The 21957-nt window shown below is 24.9% G+C and overlaps 2 protein-coding genes across 6 annotated transcripts in view; one reads left to right on the forward strand and one right to left on the reverse strand.

Moving 5' to 3' along the window:
- The window catches only part of LOC126896721 (cytoplasmic dynein 2 intermediate chain 1), a 32427-nt gene extending 10682 nt beyond the window's left edge, over positions 1-21745 (reverse strand). The window contains exons 1-3 of one of the 4 annotated variants that reach the window (XM_050669743.1): positions 21513-21745; positions 20425-20706; positions 1951-2135 (exon numbers count right to left, since the gene is read on the reverse strand). In XM_050669743.1, coding sequence (XP_050525700.1) covers positions 1951-2056 — 106 coding nt within the window. In that variant the 5' untranslated portion in view covers positions 2057-2135; positions 20425-20706; positions 21513-21745. Of the gene's footprint in view, positions 1-1950; positions 2136-2198; positions 3100-20424; positions 20707-20872; positions 21104-21512 lie in introns of those variants that run through there. The other 3 variants (XM_050669742.1, XM_050669740.1, XM_050669741.1) reach the window with 3 other exon arrangements.
- Positions 1-21957, forward strand: part of LOC126896731 (uncharacterized) — a 395864-nt gene that overhangs the window by 153317 nt on the left and 220590 nt on the right. The gene's annotated exons all lie outside the window — the stretch shown is intronic.

Below are 21957 nucleotides of genomic sequence, written 5' to 3' on the forward strand. Positions count from 1 at the left end.
TCGTAAAAAATATCACTATAAAAGTTTTTAATTATGGAAAATGTCTTTAATTTTTAAACATTTAAAATTTTTGTAAAAAAATTAAATTATTTAATTTAAAAAACTACAATAATGTGTAGTTAAATAATTTTATTTTCACCCCTTCAGCATCAATAAATCCAAATTTTAATTTTATTTAATGAAACCCCTTTTTAATTAAATTATATAATAAAAAAATATTTCAAACATTTTTGTTCTTAGATTTTTTTATTTGATTAACTATTCTTCTATTATTGCTCGTTAAAATTTAACAACTTTCAACCAATGTATTATATATTTATTTAACCCTATAGATAATTTTCTGTTTAATATACAGTAGTCTTTATTTCTTTATGATGTGACATAAACAAGTAAAATTGACAATCTTTGTTATCATATCTGTTACTTGCCACAGTAAGAATAAATACTGATTATAATTTATAGCTCATTCAAACAGATGGTATTATAAAAACCAAAAGAATGATGAATTTCTGTTTTAAATCCAAATCTTTAATGAAATCGGTCTATCAGATAAATAAAATTATAAGAACAAATTTTTAAACTAAAATTAGAGGCTGTTATTGAAGAAAATTAAATTTTAGTGTTTATTTCTCTGGGGGAATAGAAAAAAATATTGAACAACAAATTATTGTAGGATTTTTTGGATCAAATCACATTTTCCTTAAAAAAATTGAAAATATTCAATATTTTCTGAGAAAATGAGTCTTATCCTTAATTGATTATTCTGTATATGATACTTACATGCAAATATAAACTTTTAGCAATGCAATTGCATAGGATTTAAATGTTTAATATAATTTTTTTTCCTGAAGTAAAGTATTCAAAATTGTATTTTATAATAAGTAAGGTTCAAAACTAATAAATTTATAAAATTTGTTTGGATGACTTTCAAGACATCGAGTTTTGTAAAAATGTAACATACGTATGTATAGTACCATAAGAAAATGTTTTCTTCTAAGAAAAGTGATCTCCTTCCACATCCCACAATACTCATAACTAAATCAAGTTTTTTTGTATGCTGTATAAGCATGTCTGAATTTGTAAATTGGTATATATACGTGCGATTTTTTAACTATGACTCAAACAATATCGTTAAAAATATAAAATATAACATGGTTTTTTCTATTCGAAAGTTAATAAATGGAAGTAACCTATGTTCTATATTTCAAAAAAATCCGACACAGTGGAATAGTAGCATAGTGGGAACAAGGATAAATAATATTTTACTGTGATTAATATTACTATTATAAAAGTTATCATATAGTAAAGTATTTTTGAGATATTTTTCTATGTTTCTAAAATTGAGAGAGCTTTTTTCAAAAATTGGTATCGAAATGGTCAACTAGATTCAATTCAGATTCTTTTGACATATTGATCATTAAAATCGGTCCTGTAAGAACTGAAAATGTTTATGGACAGACATAAAAATAACACACACCATCACAAAAGCAATATCTTCTCAGATATTAATCAGATAATAATAATCTTCTAAAAACATATATCTATTTCACTTAATTTCCCCTTAAAATAGTATCAATTAAATGTTTTTTAATGAAACATAAATGTTTAACTGGCTTAAAAATAAGATATAGAATTGTTGATAACATTTTTTGGGTCAGTACTTTGGATGTTATTATCTTTTTTTATATATATATATAGACTGTAGGTGTAGCACGAGTCATTGACAGTATTTTAAAGGATTGAGAGAGAGGATATAACCAATTTTCTTTTTAATTTTAGAAAAAAGGATACTATTAACTTTTAAAAAAAATATAATATATTTTGTAATATTAAAGATAATGCATAAGTTATATGTGAACAAGCACTCTGTACATTGAAGTCTAAAGCTTAAAGTTTAATAAATAAAGTTTATAGTAAAATATGTTACAAAAATATAATTTTTTTTAATACTTATTAAACGAATGGCATAACTGACTTTTTTTGCCTGGCAACACTGTAGTAACATTATTGTTAGTAGAATTATTTGTTTTCTTAACGGTTGATGGCGTAGCAACATTTTTTGAATTTTTTTCCGTAGAGAGCACTGCAGACTTTGGTTTGATTGATGAATTTTTTTTTGGTATAACTGGATAAGCCTGCATAATATAAAACAATTAAATCAAATTAAAAAAATCATTACTAATGCATTTAAATTTCACCATGACAAATCCATTGATATTTTCGACAGTTCTTCTAGCCATAGTAAAATTTTAAGAAAACTCGAAAAAAGGTAGAATTACTCATAACGATTTTTCACCAACTATCAAAATCAGCTGTTTTATTTTTGTTGGTACAAATTTTTATCATAGCAACTAGTTTGTTGTAGTTACTACGGTTTGTTTATACTTAAGTAAAAAATCGATTATGGGAATCATTAAACAACTTTTAATAACAAAATTATATCATTTATATGTATTAGCCTTTTTTTGAAATAATACGAAAAATATTTTAAAATTATAACCAGAGCAGGATAACTATAAAAAGGGGTACCTACGGAAATCGGGTTCGGCAGGATGTGGCTCGCATGGCAGATATGTTAGGTCGATAAAAATACACTGATAAATACAATCATAGACTATGACCAGGGTCTGACGGTCGCTCAGGTGTGAATCCTGCTTTGAATGTGTATATGTTGGTAACAATTATGTATCATACACTTTGTTCAATATACACGTTTTTTTTTGTCTGTGGGTATGCGCATTATCTATTGTGAAGCATATTGTTAAATATACACTGGGACACAAAGTTTTTACATACGGGGTGCAAAATTATCCGGTTTATCTCCAAATGGTTTCAGATCACTGCGTGGTTCGTTTCAAATTAACTATAATTACCTTGCTAGTCATATTTGACCGGATATAAAATAAAAAATGTATAAAACAAATAATAGGTCTTTACAAAACTTTGTAAATCCGGAAGTAATAAAAACACATCAAAGGGAGTATAACACTGTTAAGTGGATACTACTAAATTTGAAAACCCGTTTAAATCATAATTTGGTTGAAAATGTAAGTTATTTTATAGTTGATTATTATATTCCTGCTTATAGTATATACGCAATTAATTCAATGATTTTGGTAAAATTTTTAAACAATATCATATTTAAAATGTATTATTTTTAAACAACTGTAATCTTCTATCACAAAATATTTTTTTTGCACATTTCTTAATTGTTTCTTTGCTTTTGATGCGGTTTATTCTTATTAATCTTTTATATCAATCAACAAATGTTTTCGATATTTTTTGGTCTTCGAAGTTACTTTGACGACTCTCATATATATATATATTTCTACTCGGCGCTTTAATTAATAATATTCAAAACTGCTCAGAGTAATTTATTTTTAAATTTTCAATATTTCAATGTTTCACTGATAAATCCCAAACAAAACATTTTGTTTCACTTTCTGTAATGATAGGGAAGAGCATGCCCTACCCTACTCGATTAACAGACCGGAAGTACGGTTAGGGCCGTCGAATAATTTCCTATCCACTGTTGTGTGCTCTGTTTATAGGCTTGGCCAGTAAATAGAATAACAAATCACATTAGGATAATTACTGTTAAATGCCAAACGTAATTTCCTAAGTTTAGATTGAAAAGTATTACTTTACTTACTATCATAACATTTCAAACCGACGTTTGATGACCTTTTAAACTGAACCATTACATATATGACTACATTACATTTAAAAAGTAATGTTTTATCTCTAAATATAATAAACTTAAATTAATTTCATATGACATTTATCAACGAGAATTAATAATTATAGTAATAGTTTAGTTATGATAGTTTTTACATTTTAAACTAAAATAACATTTTATTAAAACATAGTTCAATATTTATTTAAAAATATATTGTTAACAAAAATTAAAGAGTATTATAAAGAGTATTTGAATAGTTATAATAAGTATATTGTTCCTAACATATTCGATGTATATTCAAATAGAGTACATATAAAATGTAATTTACAAATGTGAAATACATTATACAAAAAAAAATATGTTCACACAGATTTCCCTTTTTAAATGAAAAAATGAACATAGTTTATTTGAATTTACTTTAGACGTCAATGAAATTGAAAATTATAAATTGTTGCAATTGATTTTCAGAATTACATTAGCTATAAAGTGAAATTGAAAGCTTTTTTTAACACAACTGATAATCACAGAACACTCACATAAGAGCGTGGGATACATATAGGGGGTTATCATGTTCCAACATCCCCCTAGAGCTAAACAGTTTTTTATTAGTTATTTTTAATATTCCATTAGTGATAGTTACACTCTTAAATTTATATATTCAAATATGATAATTTAATATTATTAAGTGTTATTATATAATAAATATTTACTACTAAATAATTTGTTAATTATGAATTGTGTATAAATAATATTTATTTATAAATATTAGGGTCAAGTGGGGTAAATGGAAATTGGGGCAAAAGGAAAAAAATATTATTTAAAATAAATTATTAGTGATTATAGAATTCGGTATCATTATAACCACAGTACACTTAAGGTATAATAGTGTGCAATGATAAAAATATGGAAAATTTGAGGATATGTATAAATTGTTATCACTCGAAAAAGTGTTTATGATTATTTTAAATTATATTTTCAACGGCTTTTAAGAAGGGCATCTTCATCAAAAATATAAGTAGAACAGTACAGTTTGAACTAAATTGTCATTTCATATTTACTTATTTACTATACGGCCCTAAAACTAGTTTAATATTACTTTTTCTATGGAATTATATTTTTTTTGTAAAATACAAAATAAAAATCAATTGGGGTAATTGGAAATTTGGTTTTGGGGTAAATGGAAATATTAATAACAAATATAATTTGAAATATTACGATCTTTATCATTTTTTTTTCAACTTCAGAGTGCGTAATTATATCAAAAAAACATATTAACAGTTTTAGAAAATCAAATTTCATTAGAACCTTCAACGTCAAACACTTTTATAGACTAAATTTTCCCAACATCAAGTAATAATATCTCAGTAAGTCCAAAAGATATAATATCTATTTTTTCAATTCAATTAATACAATATAAAACTAACAATACAATTTGTGTTACAAAAGACCGAGTTCCTCGTCTTAGAGTAACAAAGTATGGTGAAGTTTTAACAAATAAAAATGTGCTAAAATAATTGAAGGAAGCAACCTCAAAGAAAAAGCTAATCAAATATCCTAGTAAACTTGGGAGACCTAAGAAAGCTATTAAAGATGTACAAAATATTGTGTTGGAACAATCAATTGATAATATTGATGATGTAGTTTATCATTCATCAGAAGATGATTGTAATGACAATTCATTAGATTTAAGTATTGAAGAAGTTTTATACAATACACCAATTTGGTCTCAAATAAAACCTGAAGTATTTCTTTTAAGAGATTTTATTGAAGGGATCCGTAAAAAACAAAATTTTAAGTATGTATGTTTAATTAAACGTGTAGATGAAGATGATGGGGATATTTTAGTCCGAGGATTAAAAAAAAAAATAATGAAATTGGAACTGATTTTTATATTGTTGAAAATGACTTGTCAGATATTACAGTAGAGATGATTCTTGCAATATTACCAATACCAACTGATCATAAGAAGAACAGAAATACGATATACACATTTCCTGGATATATAAATGTCGATGAAAAATAATCAGTTTAGGCACTACGTTACCTACTTATTCATACATTAATTTATGTGATATATTTTAAAACTAAAAATGCTGTTAGTTTGTTATTTTGTTTATAATTTTTACTTTACATTGTTATTTTTTATGTTAAATTATTATTATCACTATTATATGAAAATAAAAGACTGTTAATATATTTTGAAAGTTTATGAAATAGTAAGTATGCATTAAACTGTACTAAATTATGTTAAAATAATAAAGATTACCTAATTATTTGACTAATTTAATTGAAATTTATGTAATTCAAAAAAATTTTCATTTGCCCCAGGCTTATAACATTATAAACTATACTTTAATTTTCATTTAACCCATACACAATATACTATTTGGGACAAATGGAAATTTGTAGGTATCGAATACATGAAATAATATAATGATAGCTGTAACAGAACAATTTCATTTGCCCATTATGTTTGTTCAATATAACACTTGTTGTTGGAAATAGTTATTTTCATTTACCCCAGAAGTATGGGGCAAATGTAAATTTTTTATGCAATTTTATATTATTTTTTTCTCTTAAAATAATCAATTATTTTAACGTTTGATTGAAATGTTAGACACATATTGTATATAGTTAAATAGTTTTTATCTAAACCAAAATTAAAAAAAATTATTACTACATGAATCTAATAAAAGTTGTAAAACATGTAAATTTCATTTCCATTTACCCCACTTGACCCTACCTATTTATAACATTTAATGTATACACAAAAATGAAATATAATTTATCAACATCGAAAAAATAGAACGATTGCTGTGTATACACATTATTTTCTGTAACAAGAATATGCTTGAGAATATTCTTTTGCAGATTATTACAGGAGAATATATTCTAAAAAAAAAAAAAAATAGAACTTCATAATTTTTTAAGAATATTTAATCGAACTTGAAAATTATTTGAAGTAATAATTATATGTTGAATATTTATGATGGAAAAAACTTTTACTTGGTTGATAGTTGCATAATATCAAAAATCTTCAAAAAAAATTTTTATTGAAAAATTATTGTATAGCTTCTTAATGTTATTTCATTTCAATATCTTCTCTATTTTATTTTTACATTTCTATTTCTTTTCAATTTTTAAATTTCTATGCATTCAATATTTCATAAACTTTATGAAAAAGATTAAATTAAAATTAATATTTTATAGTAAAATTGAGGGAGTGTTTTGTGTGGATAACTTTTTAAAACCACCCAGATCATATTTGAACGCCACTGCATAAGAGTATTTATTATTTAACTTTAAGTCTGAAAAACAATACTGGTTCTTCATCCAGATAGTTTTTATTAGACCATGACTATTAAGAATATTTATTGTATTTTGCAAATTACGACGGTTATTTTAGAATTTATTACGAAAGAAAGGAAATCTCATACATGATGAATACATTTCATATAGAAGTGTGTTGATATCACAAACTACTATTTAAATCATAATTTAAATTGAATTGTTTGTAAACGCAGCATAAGATTTAAAAAAAAATTATAATAATGATTTTTTTATTTCTGTCCATAATGGTCAAATTATAACCGAAATGAAACTAAATATTTTTTTTTCATTCAGTTATTCAGATATGAATCATTTCATTGACATTTATAGAAAATTGATGTTTTTTTTATTTTATAGAAATCCGTTGAAAAGTATCTAATTTACTATTATCAACATTGATAGACTTAAACATATTTGTTGTTTAGTAGCTGACACACAAAAATTCAAAACGAATGCTCAGTCGTTGTCGAATCTTTTGTAAAAGAGCACTTAGAGTAAATTAATGAATACACTAACTTTGATCGAATAGATCACCTAAATGACATTATCCTTAGATAAATTTTTTCATGAACGCTATAAACATTTTTGTGAATGTAAGGTATATATATATATTTATAGTCAACGATTAATTTCTGTTGAATAATAATAAACGTAAAGAAATTTTACTTTAAAATATAGATTAACTTAGACAAATTTTGGTTACATATTGACCTTTATTTTTATTTTATTAATATTTTTTAATCATATGTTACGTATACAAATAATTCGGTTCAGTCTCTGATTTAAATAGTAGTCTGGTGATATCTACTATATTTAATCATCTTATGTGAGGTTTCCTTTCCTTTATATCGTGTTCTCAAATAGCCGTCGTGATCTCAAGATGTAATAAGTATTCTGAATGGTTATGGTCTAATAGATTCTATTTGGATAAAGAAGCCAAGTATTAATGACAGTACAAGATATACCACGCTGTTGTTGCGTAATCAGTATACTTAAAACATTTCATTTTCATTTTTCCTATTTGTCAATTTATAGTAGAAATGCCATTTTAAAGGAAAACAAAGTTTCAATATTGAAAAGCATAAAAACTTTTTATAATTGAAATACCGTGAAATTGCCTACTTATTAAAAATAGTTTACGATTCAAAATATAAAACTTATTATTTTTTTTTTATTTGTAAATATGTTTTGTCATTAATACCTTAAATAAGGATACAAGTTGCAAAAGTAATTATTATTTGTTAAAATTTGTTTAACAAAACGACGAAACGAAGATGAAATTTCAGAAGTTAACTTAAAATGTGGTCCATAATATGTCAAACTATCAAATTTGTTAAAAATGTTTTATACTCGAATCCATTATAGAATTGTGACCAAACCAAATATATTACAAATGCTTTTACTAATACATAATAACAATAAAATTAATAACTACTGCAATAATAAACTTAATTCTAATCTAAGAATGTAGGAAACATTAAAAATATTCAAAATGTCCCAATACATAATATACACAATAATAATAATAATACATAATGTTCTTCCTTTTTTTTTTTTTTACTGAAATTTTTAAATTGGTAATTTTGAAAATTTTCTGGGATGTCCACGTTTTTCAAATCTATACCAAATTAAAGATTTTTAATAAGTCTTCATGGTTAAATAAAAATAATGTTCCCACAATATTTTTTCTATGAGTTATTTGTCTTAAAGCCAAAGTTTTCAATTTTTTTTAATGTTTTGTGATGTCTAAGTAAAAATAGCTCAATGTTTTCTAAAAAAATAATTTTATTTTGAATTATTTCTTTAATTAATTTATTGATTTCATAATACCATAGGATAATAATTGACTGCTTAGCAATAAGTTTAATCTAAAGGATTACAGAAAATTTTCAATGAATATTGTGTGACGAAGAAAATTACTTAACAAATCTGGATAAAATTTTGAGACAAAGCATATTTTAAATTACAGATAAAAAATTATTGTGAATTTAACAGATTAGTGTCGATGCATTTTTTTTAGCTTCGATGCGAAGCTGAGAAGGTATTATTTTTCATTGGTTTTTAAAATGAATAGTTTTGGTAACGGCATGGTATATCAGACTTCTAAGACTTTGTTTTAGTTTTTTATTTNTTAGCTTCGATGCGAAGCTGAGAAGGTATTACTTTTCATTGGTTTTTAAAATGAATAGTTTTGGTAACGGCATGGTATATCAGACTTCTAAGACTTTGTTTTAGTTTTTTATTTCATAATAAATAAGTCATGGAGTATTCAGGAGTTATTGTTTGTAATACATATTCATGCATTATATGGTATAATTAAAAATTGTCAACTGTTTACACATTTAAATTATTAAAATTTAAAAAGGTAAAACTTTAACCATTGAAGTTTTCTGATGAAAGTATACTTTTTTATGAAGTCACACTACATTTTCAATGATATTCATGAATACTAAAAATATTTCAATATTGTCTTTATGGCTTGTTAAATGTTGTCTCGAGTAAAAAACACTTGTAAAAACCAAATGCTTAAGATTGAAAAATGACGGTACTGGACGTTCATAAAATAAAAAAGGTGCCCTTTTTATTGCGCACTCATGCATCTATATTTTTTTCTATTCAAACCTAAAAACATTTTCCATGATGGGTTTTTTTTTTGATGGCTAGTTGACTGGATGAAAGTAAACAAAACGCAAATTGGAAATAAGGTAAACGTTGTTGCCTACAACTAAAACTCGAGTACATTAAAGTAGTAAGTTTATTGTTGCTATAACGTACTATACTTTTGAACTGTAAGACTATTTCCCAATGAATACTATTTTGTTTTTTTAAAGACTTAGAAAAAAAAAATGTTTATATCTTGCTCTAGTTGTAGTTTATTTCCTACCATATTAACTCCTAGATTGTAAAATTGTCAGGTTCAGTAATTAAATGATAACAGTGTGAATAAATTATATATTATAAAGAGTGATCCGTTTATAATAACCTAATTAAATAGTCACAAAGTAAATAAATTTTGACATTTTATATAATTTTATATAACTGGATAATTTTAGTTACACGTGGTTCTCGAACAATTTGCTATGTAATACTTTTTAAGCTCATTCCGTATGCCTTGTAAAAGTTTCATTTTTACTTTTTTGATAGGAATCATGTAGTTTTAATTTACCTAAAATTTTGAAGACGTAAATTATGTTTGAAAAAATAGTGGGGCTTCAGCCCCCATAGACTCAAATTTTAATTACGCCATTGATGATGACACCACTATGGAGAAAAAATGCTTAGATAACAAATCAAGGTTTGATAATTCATTTTTGTCCATTAATGGATCTACAGGGTCAGAAATAACATTTTGATTTAAAATATTATTTATACTATTATGCCAAATTATAATTTCTAATAATAATCGATGAACACTATAAAAATAGCTCTACATTTCTATAATCAATATTGGTGACTTGCTATCTAGTATTTTTTAGTGTCACTCGGGGCACGTGCACCTCCATTGCCTCCTTCAGATGAAAACCTGGTGATCAAAACTGCATTAGATACATTAGAGCAAGGCTAGGAACCATAATTATTTTTGGTTTTTAACAATTTTTCTTATTTCTAGTCATATAGATCGAATTTTTTGTAATATATTTGAAAAATTCAATGAAAAATCCAAAAATATAACAATAACAAGCGCATTCGATTTGTTGTCGTGTTATTCATTCATTCCTAACAGTTTGAAAATTTATATATTATGATATTATAACCCAGTTATTTAACTAGCAATCTACTTAGTTTTGATATAAAAATAATAAATAATAAATGAAACAATAACTAAAATAGATTCAAAATTTATGAATAGTATACGACGAGTATCAAAGTCATCATCATATCCTCGCCCAATTATTTAGGGTCGGCTCTATACTTTAATGATTCAATAGAATTTATACACCGACTGTCGAACTGACGCAAAGTCATTATAACTAAAGGATTCAGTAAGAGGGCAATGCATGTCACTGTTATAATTCCGTATGGTCACCCATTCGGTAACTAACAGCGCAGCTGAATGTGACTGAATGATTCACTGCATCACACTACGCCCTTAATATAAGGGTATAAAATTACATTTTTTAAATAGATACTAAATACAAAATGTAACGAATAACACTAATTAAAAAAATTTTCAATGATGCTAAAAAAATAGTCAATTGATTGAATGCTTCTTAAAAGCTTTTGCTAAAATTCGAATTTTCTATAGATAGATTAAACACGAGTTAGTTTGACCTATAACAATATTGTTTTATTTTAGATAAAGATTGAAAAAAAACATTGAATTTTTTCTTTCAAATTTTCATAACATTGAAGATTGAAAATATGAGGGATAGTGTGCTTAATTAACCACCCTGTGTAGCAGACTACATAAAATTTAAATTAGTTACTGTACTCCACGAAGGTTCACAGAATCTTTCCTAATTTATTAAATACTTTACTCATTATACATTAGAAATATATAAAAATTTAAACACTAAAACTTACGAAAAAAACACATATAAATACTCGTTAATGTAATTTACTAATTTAAATTTTTATCCAATTAATTATATAGGCATGATATAATTTATTTTTTAATAGTTTTGTTAATAATATAAACTAACAAAAAGCGCCAATATGACTAATATTTTAGTAACGTCTCAGTGATATGGCCATCTGTTTAAAATTGGGAAACTTCACAGACTTCTTTTCTGTAGGACTTTATGGAAGCCATAAATATCTTATTAATGGGAAAATCGATTGCAAAACAGTTGGAACTACAGTTAATATGAGTAAAAACTATTCTTTGACAGTTTTGAGTTATACTAAATAAAATGTTCACTTTTAAATTTCATTAAACTTTCATTGTTGAGTATGTGTCGTATTTGCTGTAAGAGACACTAACTATATAGTAAAGTAAACGACACTCTATTGATTCCATATATTATTTTCATTCAGTGATAATATTATTTTATAACTTGTTTTCAATTATTAAGCTATGTGCTATAAGTGATATTAATTTAGTAGGTACAAAAAAAAATTTAATAAATGTCATTATATGCTACAGATCCCATTTCTAATTAATTTACTATTAATTACTACTTTACAATTGTTACGATTAAAATGTTACAATTGTTAGTTATGTTAACTGAAATATTCAGATCTTAAAAATGTTTTCATTATTCAAAAATTATTGATATTTATATACTGCAGATAATACATTTAGATTATTACGTATTCTTTTAATTAAAGTATATTTACTAATTATTCATACGTAATCTAATTATCAAACATAAATATGTTTTATATTAATTAGAATTATTTTGTTATTATTTCGTCTATATGCATAAAAAAATCACTTGTTTTTTTTTACCTTTAAATTAACATTTAAACCTCCAAAGTACTAGACCAAAAATTATTTCGACCGCTCTACTTTTTCCAACTAGATACAAAATTGTAAATACCTTCCAAAGTTCTGATCCAAAATTTATTGTCGACCAGTCAATATGGCTGATCGACAATTAGTTGGATCATTTTTTGTTCTTAAAGCTAGTTAAATATAACTGTTTTTATTTAAAAAAATAAAACTAACACCCATATAAAATATAACAGAAGGACCTAAAAATTATTTTATAATAGATAATTGCAAATACATATGTAGCTAACAAAATTTAAAAATAAGTCATTACTTTAAGATAAATTGAGTATTTTGCGATAAAAGAATCACAGGGTATATAATATACTTCATGTAATTATATCAATATCATTATAATCAATCGTCTTCAATCCTAGCAGTAAATTTTATTGTTGCTAAATCTGCTACGAAAAATAAAGAAAATTTTTAATAGAAGTAATAAAAAATATAATTCTTAAAAAGTGAAATATAATATATTTAAAAAATGTTTTTAAGCTTTATACGATCTCCTTTCAAGAATATCTTGTGAAAATATTGTCACCTTACAAATATATTAGTTCTTCGAACATAAGTATCAAAAGGACTTAGTTGCCGATAATTTAACGATGATTATACCTTTTTTTTTACAACAGAATCGATATTCCTATAATTTCTTTAATGGCCTTTTCCATTTAGAGGATATAAGTTATGGTGCAGATTTTTCGAGCGGTATCTTTTATTACATAGTCAAACATTAATCACTGCCGCCCCAATAGCACACTTAATTTACGTGACACGTATTGTAACCACCATAACGGTTACAACATTTGCTTTTGATTTCTTCTCAGGTTTTTTTAATGGAACAATTCAGCTTCTTGATATTTTCTATGCTGAAAACAAATGGAATTCTATAAAGAGATACTTGATAGCTATTTGATATTAAAGTATCTTTTAAGATATGAACTCTCCATAAACTTATATATAAAACTTTATCATGAATAAAAATGTACGATTTAATTTCAGATATTTTTTTTTACAAAATGTATGAACAAAAGTAATTTTTTTATTTAAAAGTTAAAGTATTCAAATGTAACAGAAAATATTTAAATTATGGGTTTTAGAAGTATACTTGTTAAATTTGTATTAATTGAATAATTATTTACCAATTGATTTATTATTTATTTATAATGTTAAAGTAAAGTAATTAGTTGATAGTATAACTCGAAGTACTTATTATGTAACAAAGTTTTACTAAAAGTTCTGTGTAAAAAATATTAAATATTAAATTTACGCGTGTGTTTGTGTTATCGCTAGTCTGCAGCTTAATAAATAAATAGCTACTAGTAAGTGAGATGTGTTGGATTAATTATTAACACACACTTTTAACTAATGCTTGCCAAAATAAAAATTAAATTTAATTAAGTAATTGACGTGTGCTACATCGTAAAAAAATACTTTCATATATCAACGTTTGAATTTTTTTCATAACAATATGAGTAAACCGTGTAAAATTTTTTTAAAAATTTATGGAAGCTAATCAAAAATAACTGTGAGCAATTTAACTATGATGGATAATAATTTATATAACCATAATAGGTAGTCATAATTTAATAACTGTATTTGAAAGTTAATTAAAAAGATCTAGGACTATATTTACTTATTGTTTATATTATCATATAATAATAAGATGTTTAATTATTTAATCACAAGTTAAAATGATTTGCAAATATAGTATTTAATTTTTCAAATCGATAAACACAAGTTGATATATGCTTATACATATTTGACAGTTTTAGTTTTAATTCGTATCTCTAGGCAAACATTATTATCACGAGACGAATTTGTGGTGTCTGTTGTACACAGTTGTTAATGATCATGTCTTATTCATTAACTCACCTGTCTTTATCTTAATATTATCATTGTATGTTATTTCATATATTCTCCTTTGATAACTTTACAACTTGTGTATTTTCTACTATTATACTAAACTGTCCAATTTAATTGTAAAATAAAGTAAACAAATAAAAAACTTTAAATCTTATTTTGAAAAATATTTATCACTATCAAAAAATTTTCAATGAAGTTAAAATATGCTAATATTTAGTTATCAAAAAATGTGTTTATTTAAATATGCAACAAAAAATCAGTTACTTAAACGTTTATTTATCTCATTGAACTATTTTAAAATAAAAATTTGTTTTTTAGTTTTTGTAATTTATTAAAACTTTTTCTTATTGTGAGAGGAAATGTTCTATTTAAAAATAGTTTGGAAAAAAAAACTTGAACATTCATATTATGTTATAATATTATTATCATGTTATTATAAATTTTCATAGAGGCGTAACTAATTTATCAGTATAATCAATACAAGTGCTCATTCGAATTCTTTATGTCAGGTAGAACTGAGTGTCTGCAGAATATTATAGATGTACGCAGGTAAAACTGCCGACAAGTAATAACTCATGTTGTTAATTCATATTTTAATTTTGTTTTATCTTTACTACGTCAGTTAGTTCATTTAGTGTGTCTTTCTTGGTGTATAAATATGTTTGATTACATGTTAACAAATTATATTAGTTTACACACATAGATAGGTACTTGGGAAGCAACCACTGAGTACCACTATACAAACGGCGTGATCTGTAAAGTCTATCAGTTTATGATAAACCACTCGATTACTCACAAAATAAATAAAATATTGAAAAACATTTTTGAGCTTTTTTAGTTACACATATTTGTTAATTTATCAACTATTAATTACTTTCTGTAATCATACAGAGGTGTCCACTTTATTTTTTCGAATAGTATCATATACATTTAACTATCTTATTAAATAGAAAATAATCTAGTTAAGAAAATTACTGGTCAAAAACAAATTTTGGACCAGTATTATGGAAGTTATTCACATTTTTTACTTAGGTAGGAAGAGAAATATAACCGAGATATGACTAATGATAAAAAAATAGCAGTAACTGCGCTTAACCACCAGTCGATATTTTAAAATGTTAATAACTTCCAAATGACTTAATTGTTTGCATACATTTCCAATGAATGGACTAATAAAGTTGTTATCGGGCAGTCATTTTCTTAATTAGATTATTTCCTTATTTATAAGCTATAGCTATTGCTAAATACACGTTATTTTAAAAAATGGAGTTCGGCTCAATGGGTTATAAGGAATGAATAAAAAAAAGTAAATAATAGCTGATAAATTAAGAAATATATATTAATATATATTTAATATACAATTAAAAAAAACCAAAAATATTTTTTTTTGGTATTGAGTTTTTGTTTGTGAGTAATACAGTGATTTATGATAAACCGTTAGTTCTGAATTGTACTATTTATTTATGAATTAAATTATGTACCGAATATATTATTAGTGTTATTCACTTGTATGAACTACAAAAATGATCTTTAAGTGAGCACATTATTATGTATTATTAACAATACGATTTTTATATGACATACTGTTGCAACAAATATATAACAACAAAAAAATTACTTTATAACATCAACTTAAAAATTCATTTGTTAATTGTATAGAAAAACTGAACCATTTTTAATGAAAAACTTTTTGTATTGCTGTTTAAATTTAAAAAAAATACAAAAATATATCGTACAAATTTCTATCGCGCGTTGAACTCATAAGGCTCATGTACAATTTTGAAACTAACCAACGTTTAACGTACGTGCACCTCCCTGTAAATAAATCAATCGGTTGATGTGTTTTGTTCTTCAATGTTTCTCTAATTCATATTATACTTGTTAATTCTTCCTATTTCTACACATTGTTATACACCGACCAATTCTCTTCCCGAGTATTACCTACAATCCATACTGCAAGTAGTATGAATTTATTGAAAATGAATTCATCCAATTAGTGCCTACGATAATAATAACCATTATCATAACAATCGTTGTGTAGTTGTGATCTGTTGCTGTTGTATAGCTGACAAACGTATCTTTTAATTCACGTTCGCCAGTTTTGCTGGTTTCAATGTCTGGTCTATGCCATATTGTATACAATCAAGATGTCAAAGCCGCATACATTATTATAGTTTCGTCTGGCAAACACTTTATTTTAATTATGTAATAATACTGGGGCAAGGTTACTTGCGCACTAGGATTCGCTTGGATGGTTTGTTGTGCTGTCTATTTGTGTACATAGTATTTCAGGTAAATAATTATTTCATAATCACTGATCAGATAGATTATAACGAAGATAAGTGAAATTCGTTAATAATAACTATCAGAGCGCACACAAATTGACATCTGTAATCGTACCGTACATTATTAAATAGATGTTATGGAATTCATTTCAAACAATGATTTTGAAAAAAATTTTTTTGTAAAATTCGCTTTAATTGTGTAATTTTCTTTCAATTTAGTTGATGACAATAACACACTACGTCACTTTTCAATGTAATTTTAATACATATATATGATTTAATACTGAACAGTATTTTAGAAAAAAATACATTATAGTACACTAAATGCAGACATTTATTTAGCGAAAATAAAACATATATATTTTTTAATTAGCAAATAATAGACTGCATAAGAAAGATATTTATCGTTAATGGACATCAATTACAATTTACAATAGCTAATCTCATTTTTATTTATTAAGGAACTCATATTAAATTAAGTATCGATACTGAATACGTTTTGGAATAAAATTATTGGCATTAATAAGGAGGGTAAAATAAGATTTCACTAGTTTATTTTTTTTTTACTATAAAACAACAATTTAGCTGAATAATTAGCATAAACGTTTTAAAAAAATCAATGTAAATTGTTCGTTGTCGTATCAAAAGAATATATTACTTATAAATTATGTATGAACAACATACTGACTAAAAAATGTAGATAAGGATATCATTGTCAAAAAGTGTAACAAGTTTGTTATTTGATAACAGAATTATGTTTAAATTATATTTTTTAAGTATTCGAGTTGGTATTATCTAGTAGAGTGTTTAGACCATAAATTATGTATTAGTAATATTGATCTAGTTTGTTTTATCAATGAAATTTAGTAAATAAAAAGGATATTTTATTTTAAAGGAATAAAATATGTCATATATTGCGACATGAAAAGTGTTGTGATTCCATTTTTAATGTTTTAAAAAAAGTTATCAAGAACTTCAAATACAGAAACGCCTCCGGTTTTTTTTTTAATATTAAAGAATATAATAATATAGTGGCAACATCACTCATTTCTTTTCGTTCGTTTGTATATTTCATAGGTTTCAAATTTATTGACGGGGTAGTGGATACTCAAAATGCATATAACGTAAAACCTTGTTTTTTTCTTCACGAATATCATATAATGGTACTCATGTACTTTACTGTAGAGTTTCCATTTAAAAAATGCCTTCATGAATAAAATATAAATTATACATCTATACTTTCAGTAGCCTGTGACACAGCAGATGGAAAGATACGCAAAAAACGCGTTGCACAATACCTCACATAAATGCGGGACCTATCATAGCACTTACAATATATTTAAAAAAATTATTTTTCACCTTTTTTTAACTCAATTATACAATTTTACGGAGTCTTAACTGACTCAATTGAATTCAAAAACGTAGATTAAATGTATTGAAGATGTTATGTTTAAAGGTTTTTATAAAGGCTAATCTAGGCTGACATAGCTTAGCTATCTTGATTATGGGCAGAGTTAGGGCTTATCTAAATAAATCACCTAATTATTTAACTTAAATAAAAAGTTACAAAATATAGCACTGATGATGGTAACATTGTTTCCGAAATTCCTTTTCACAATTTCATAGTACGTTTTAAAATATAAAATTCTTAATTTTATATTTTTAACTTTATATTACTATAACTTTTTGAAAAATGTATGGATCAGTACAATTTTTTTTGAAAATACTTTATATACACACATTACATCCGATATATATATATTTTTTAAATCGGACCATTTCCTTTCATACAAGGGGGTTCAGAACTTTAAACATGTGTATAGAAATTAGTACTTTTTCAACTTAATTGTTACAATATGTTCCTGAAAATACTGACACTTATATAAATATATATATCATAAATCAAAGCTTATGTAATATACTTTAATATAAAAAAAAAATGTTGATCTTTACGTTGTCTTCTTGGTGAAAATAGCTACCATATTCAAAAATATGCTATTTTTATGTTAAAATTCTAGGTTTTGTATTTTGTTTTTTATAAAAATACCTTACTCTGATTTTCTTAATATTATATAAATCTGATTGACATATCATAAAAAGTTAAACTATTTTAAGTTTTTTGCCTCTTTTAAGTCGAGAAAAATAACTTTAAATTTGAACTAGCTAAAATTTTCATTTTTATTTTCCGAACAAATGCGACGTAGGTTGTCGAGTCCGTACACTTGAGTCTTTCACGCTTTAGGTATTAAGTCCAAACTCTAAATTGGATTGAATTTTTTCCTTAATTCTTTTTGAGTTAGAAAACACTTTTCAACTAATTTGATTTTTATCTAATTTAAATTTAATAACTTCAATGAAAATTAAGGACCCCATTACTATAGTCTCCCCTCGTGAGAAGAAATTCTTTATTCATATTAAAATTATTTTACTGTGTGATTTTTTTTATGGCCATCATTCATTTTCTCAGCTCTCATTCGACCAATATTTTTATCGATACATCAAATGATCACAACTAGTATCTAGCTAAATATATAACCCTTTAAAATTGAAAAAAAAAATCATCTTTATCATATAAAATGTTGCTAAACCAACTTTCTCCATACGATAATTATAATCATTAATTCTATTGCTATAAAAGTATATATTGTCGAATTAGACTTGATATGACAAGTTTCAACTACAAATTTTAATAACTTTTTAATTTTGTAATTATTTGTATTTATGTGGGTTAATACTAGTCTATTATATTGCAATTTTTTTGGTAACATGCTGCTATATAAATCTAAAATTTATTTCTAAAAAAAAATTATTTTTAGTTTCACCTGAATTTAACAATGGGATTTTACAATTATAAACAAATTTTATAATACGCTTATTTGATTAGATTTTTTTAACAACTTACAGATTTGTTTTTTTAGTTGAAAAAAAATCATTAAAATTAATTAAGTTTTGAATATTTCAATTTTAGAATCTTTTTAAATATCAAAAGTTACTTAGAAATGATTACTATGATATGTATTTTATTATCTATTAGGATAAAAATAAAAAAATAGTAATTTTAAAATTCCTTGATTGCATTCTCATCTTAAGAATACATTTTTTTTAATTCTTATAAAATTATCTAATGATGTCAATTTTAAACTTGCAATTTGATTTAAAAGTTATGGTAACAAGTGTAACTTTCTTTAATATAAACTTTTAAGGACCAAGAAAGAGGTTAACAATGACATTTTTCAATGATTACTTTTAACATATTAAAAATCAAAATTAGTAATATTTTAAATCAATTTTTTTTTTTCTTTTAATAATTTTTTTTATGTGTAAATATTTATTTTTTATGAATTAGTAGTAATGTCAAAAGTAGTATATTTTTGATCTGATGAACATTTCTTGTAGAACAGTGTATTTATTCATAAGTAACAAATTTTTTTTTTTTTGAAATGTATTGCATCAAGCCTTTAAAATTGTTATCATGTTAAAAAAAGAAATATACAACTACTTTATTATTTTTGTAATTTTTCCATTAAAATTACAATATTAAATTATTGAATATCAATTTCAAACTAAATTTAATAACTATAATTAGTATTTATTCTATATATTATATTTTTAAATCAATGAATTACTAATCCTCAGAATTAAACATTAACTATAGATTAGTATCGAAGCGTTTCTTATGATAGTAATTTTTATCACAGTCAGATATCATCTATACTTGTCCCAACTATGTCGCGACCCCACTGTGCTACAATGTTTTTGATTTAGTTTCATGCCAAAATTAAAATAAAATATTTACTACATTATCTAACGTGATTAAAAGTGTTACTTACGCGTTGAAATTATAATATTGTCACTCGAATAAATTTCGAAAAAAAATCGACAGGCCTTATTAGTTTATCGCACCGAATTTCTTATGAATAATAAACCTTTTACTGGGACGTGCATTGAATATGATTCAACATAATATTAAGTGTATACATGATCTCAGCATAGTTAACGGTGCTGTGCGTACTCGGGCAAACACATTCTACTTGTCATCTCTTCGAATCGCCTTTCTTTTCCAGTTTTCTGTTTTAGATTCTTAGAAGACACATTTCAAGTAGTGCACTGACCTAGGAACATCAACATGTAGTTATAATTACATAATACACTTAAAGTAATTCACTACTGTTAATGTATTTTTTATTTATTAAGTGTTAATAGTAATATTTAAATTTATAAAACTAATTATTTCATGCAATAAATTCATTGTTTTTTATTCTTTACATACTGACTTACAAACATTGAACTTGTGTATATCTTCTTTTTACTTCACCTGTCCTATATTGTGGTTATTATGTTTGTGTGTACATTTATATCTATAAATATACTCTTCCAATCTATAATAAAGTTTCATGCAATCATTTTTGCTTATTCGACGCATTGTCCCTTTATTTGTGGACTGTGTATTATCATAATGATCAAACACACGAAATGTTACCATCAGCAACGATAGCGGCTTTATTTCAAAGTAAATGTATTGTTTTTTCATTTTTGACGTTAAACTATTCAAGTGCTATATAAAAAGTATTATCTTTTTAATTTACAAAATGGACTTGTTTTTAGTATTTAGATTTTCAGTAGGTTAAGTAATGCTCTTCGATTAATTTATTTAAAAATTAGTTAGAAAAAAGACCGATGGCTTGTCTTCAAAACTGTTTTTTGAAATATCATGTTTAAAATAATACCGCTAATAACAATAGTTTAAGTAATATGAAAATATTACTTTGTTAGTTTTTAAAAATCATTTAAATATAATAACTGCAATGAAAACTGTCAACATTTCCAAATTCGAAGACCTTTCAGTTAATTGGATAATAATAAAAAATTTAACTCGATCATTATATGCTGAAAAATAAATCAATGTTTTATAGCTTACGTAACAGTAGACTTGTCGAAAATAATCTCTTTTGTCCAAATCAAATAGATTATTTAATTTTCAAAACGTCTTCAGTACGTCGTTGGGCGATACTTTGATTAAAAGTGTCAAAATATTAAGATAATTTAGTGTGTGCGAGTAACAGTCAACATAGACGAAGAGCCGTCCAGTGGATATCTATTCATTGAAGGATACTATATCAGGTACGATAATAATTATTGTACCTGATTATATTAGTAAATCATTGCTCAGCGCGAGCATTAATAATTTTAAGGGCCAATCAGTTTTCAGGCATACCGTGCCCGTGTCTTTATAGTCGACACGGAAAAGTCTCATCATAATCATGGACGTCGCCGTGGAACCCGATTTTTACATAACCGAAAACAATGGAAACGGCGTATGCATCGGCGGTCGAAGGCGGTGAGGTGTTGTTGAATGACGAAGC

This window comes from Daktulosphaira vitifoliae, unplaced genomic scaffold (genome assembly GCF_025091365.1).
Source record: "Daktulosphaira vitifoliae isolate Bord-2020 unplaced genomic scaffold, ASM2509136v1 Scaffold_1, whole genome shotgun sequence".
Lineage (NCBI taxonomy): Eukaryota > Metazoa > Arthropoda > Insecta > Hemiptera > Phylloxeridae > Daktulosphaira > Daktulosphaira vitifoliae.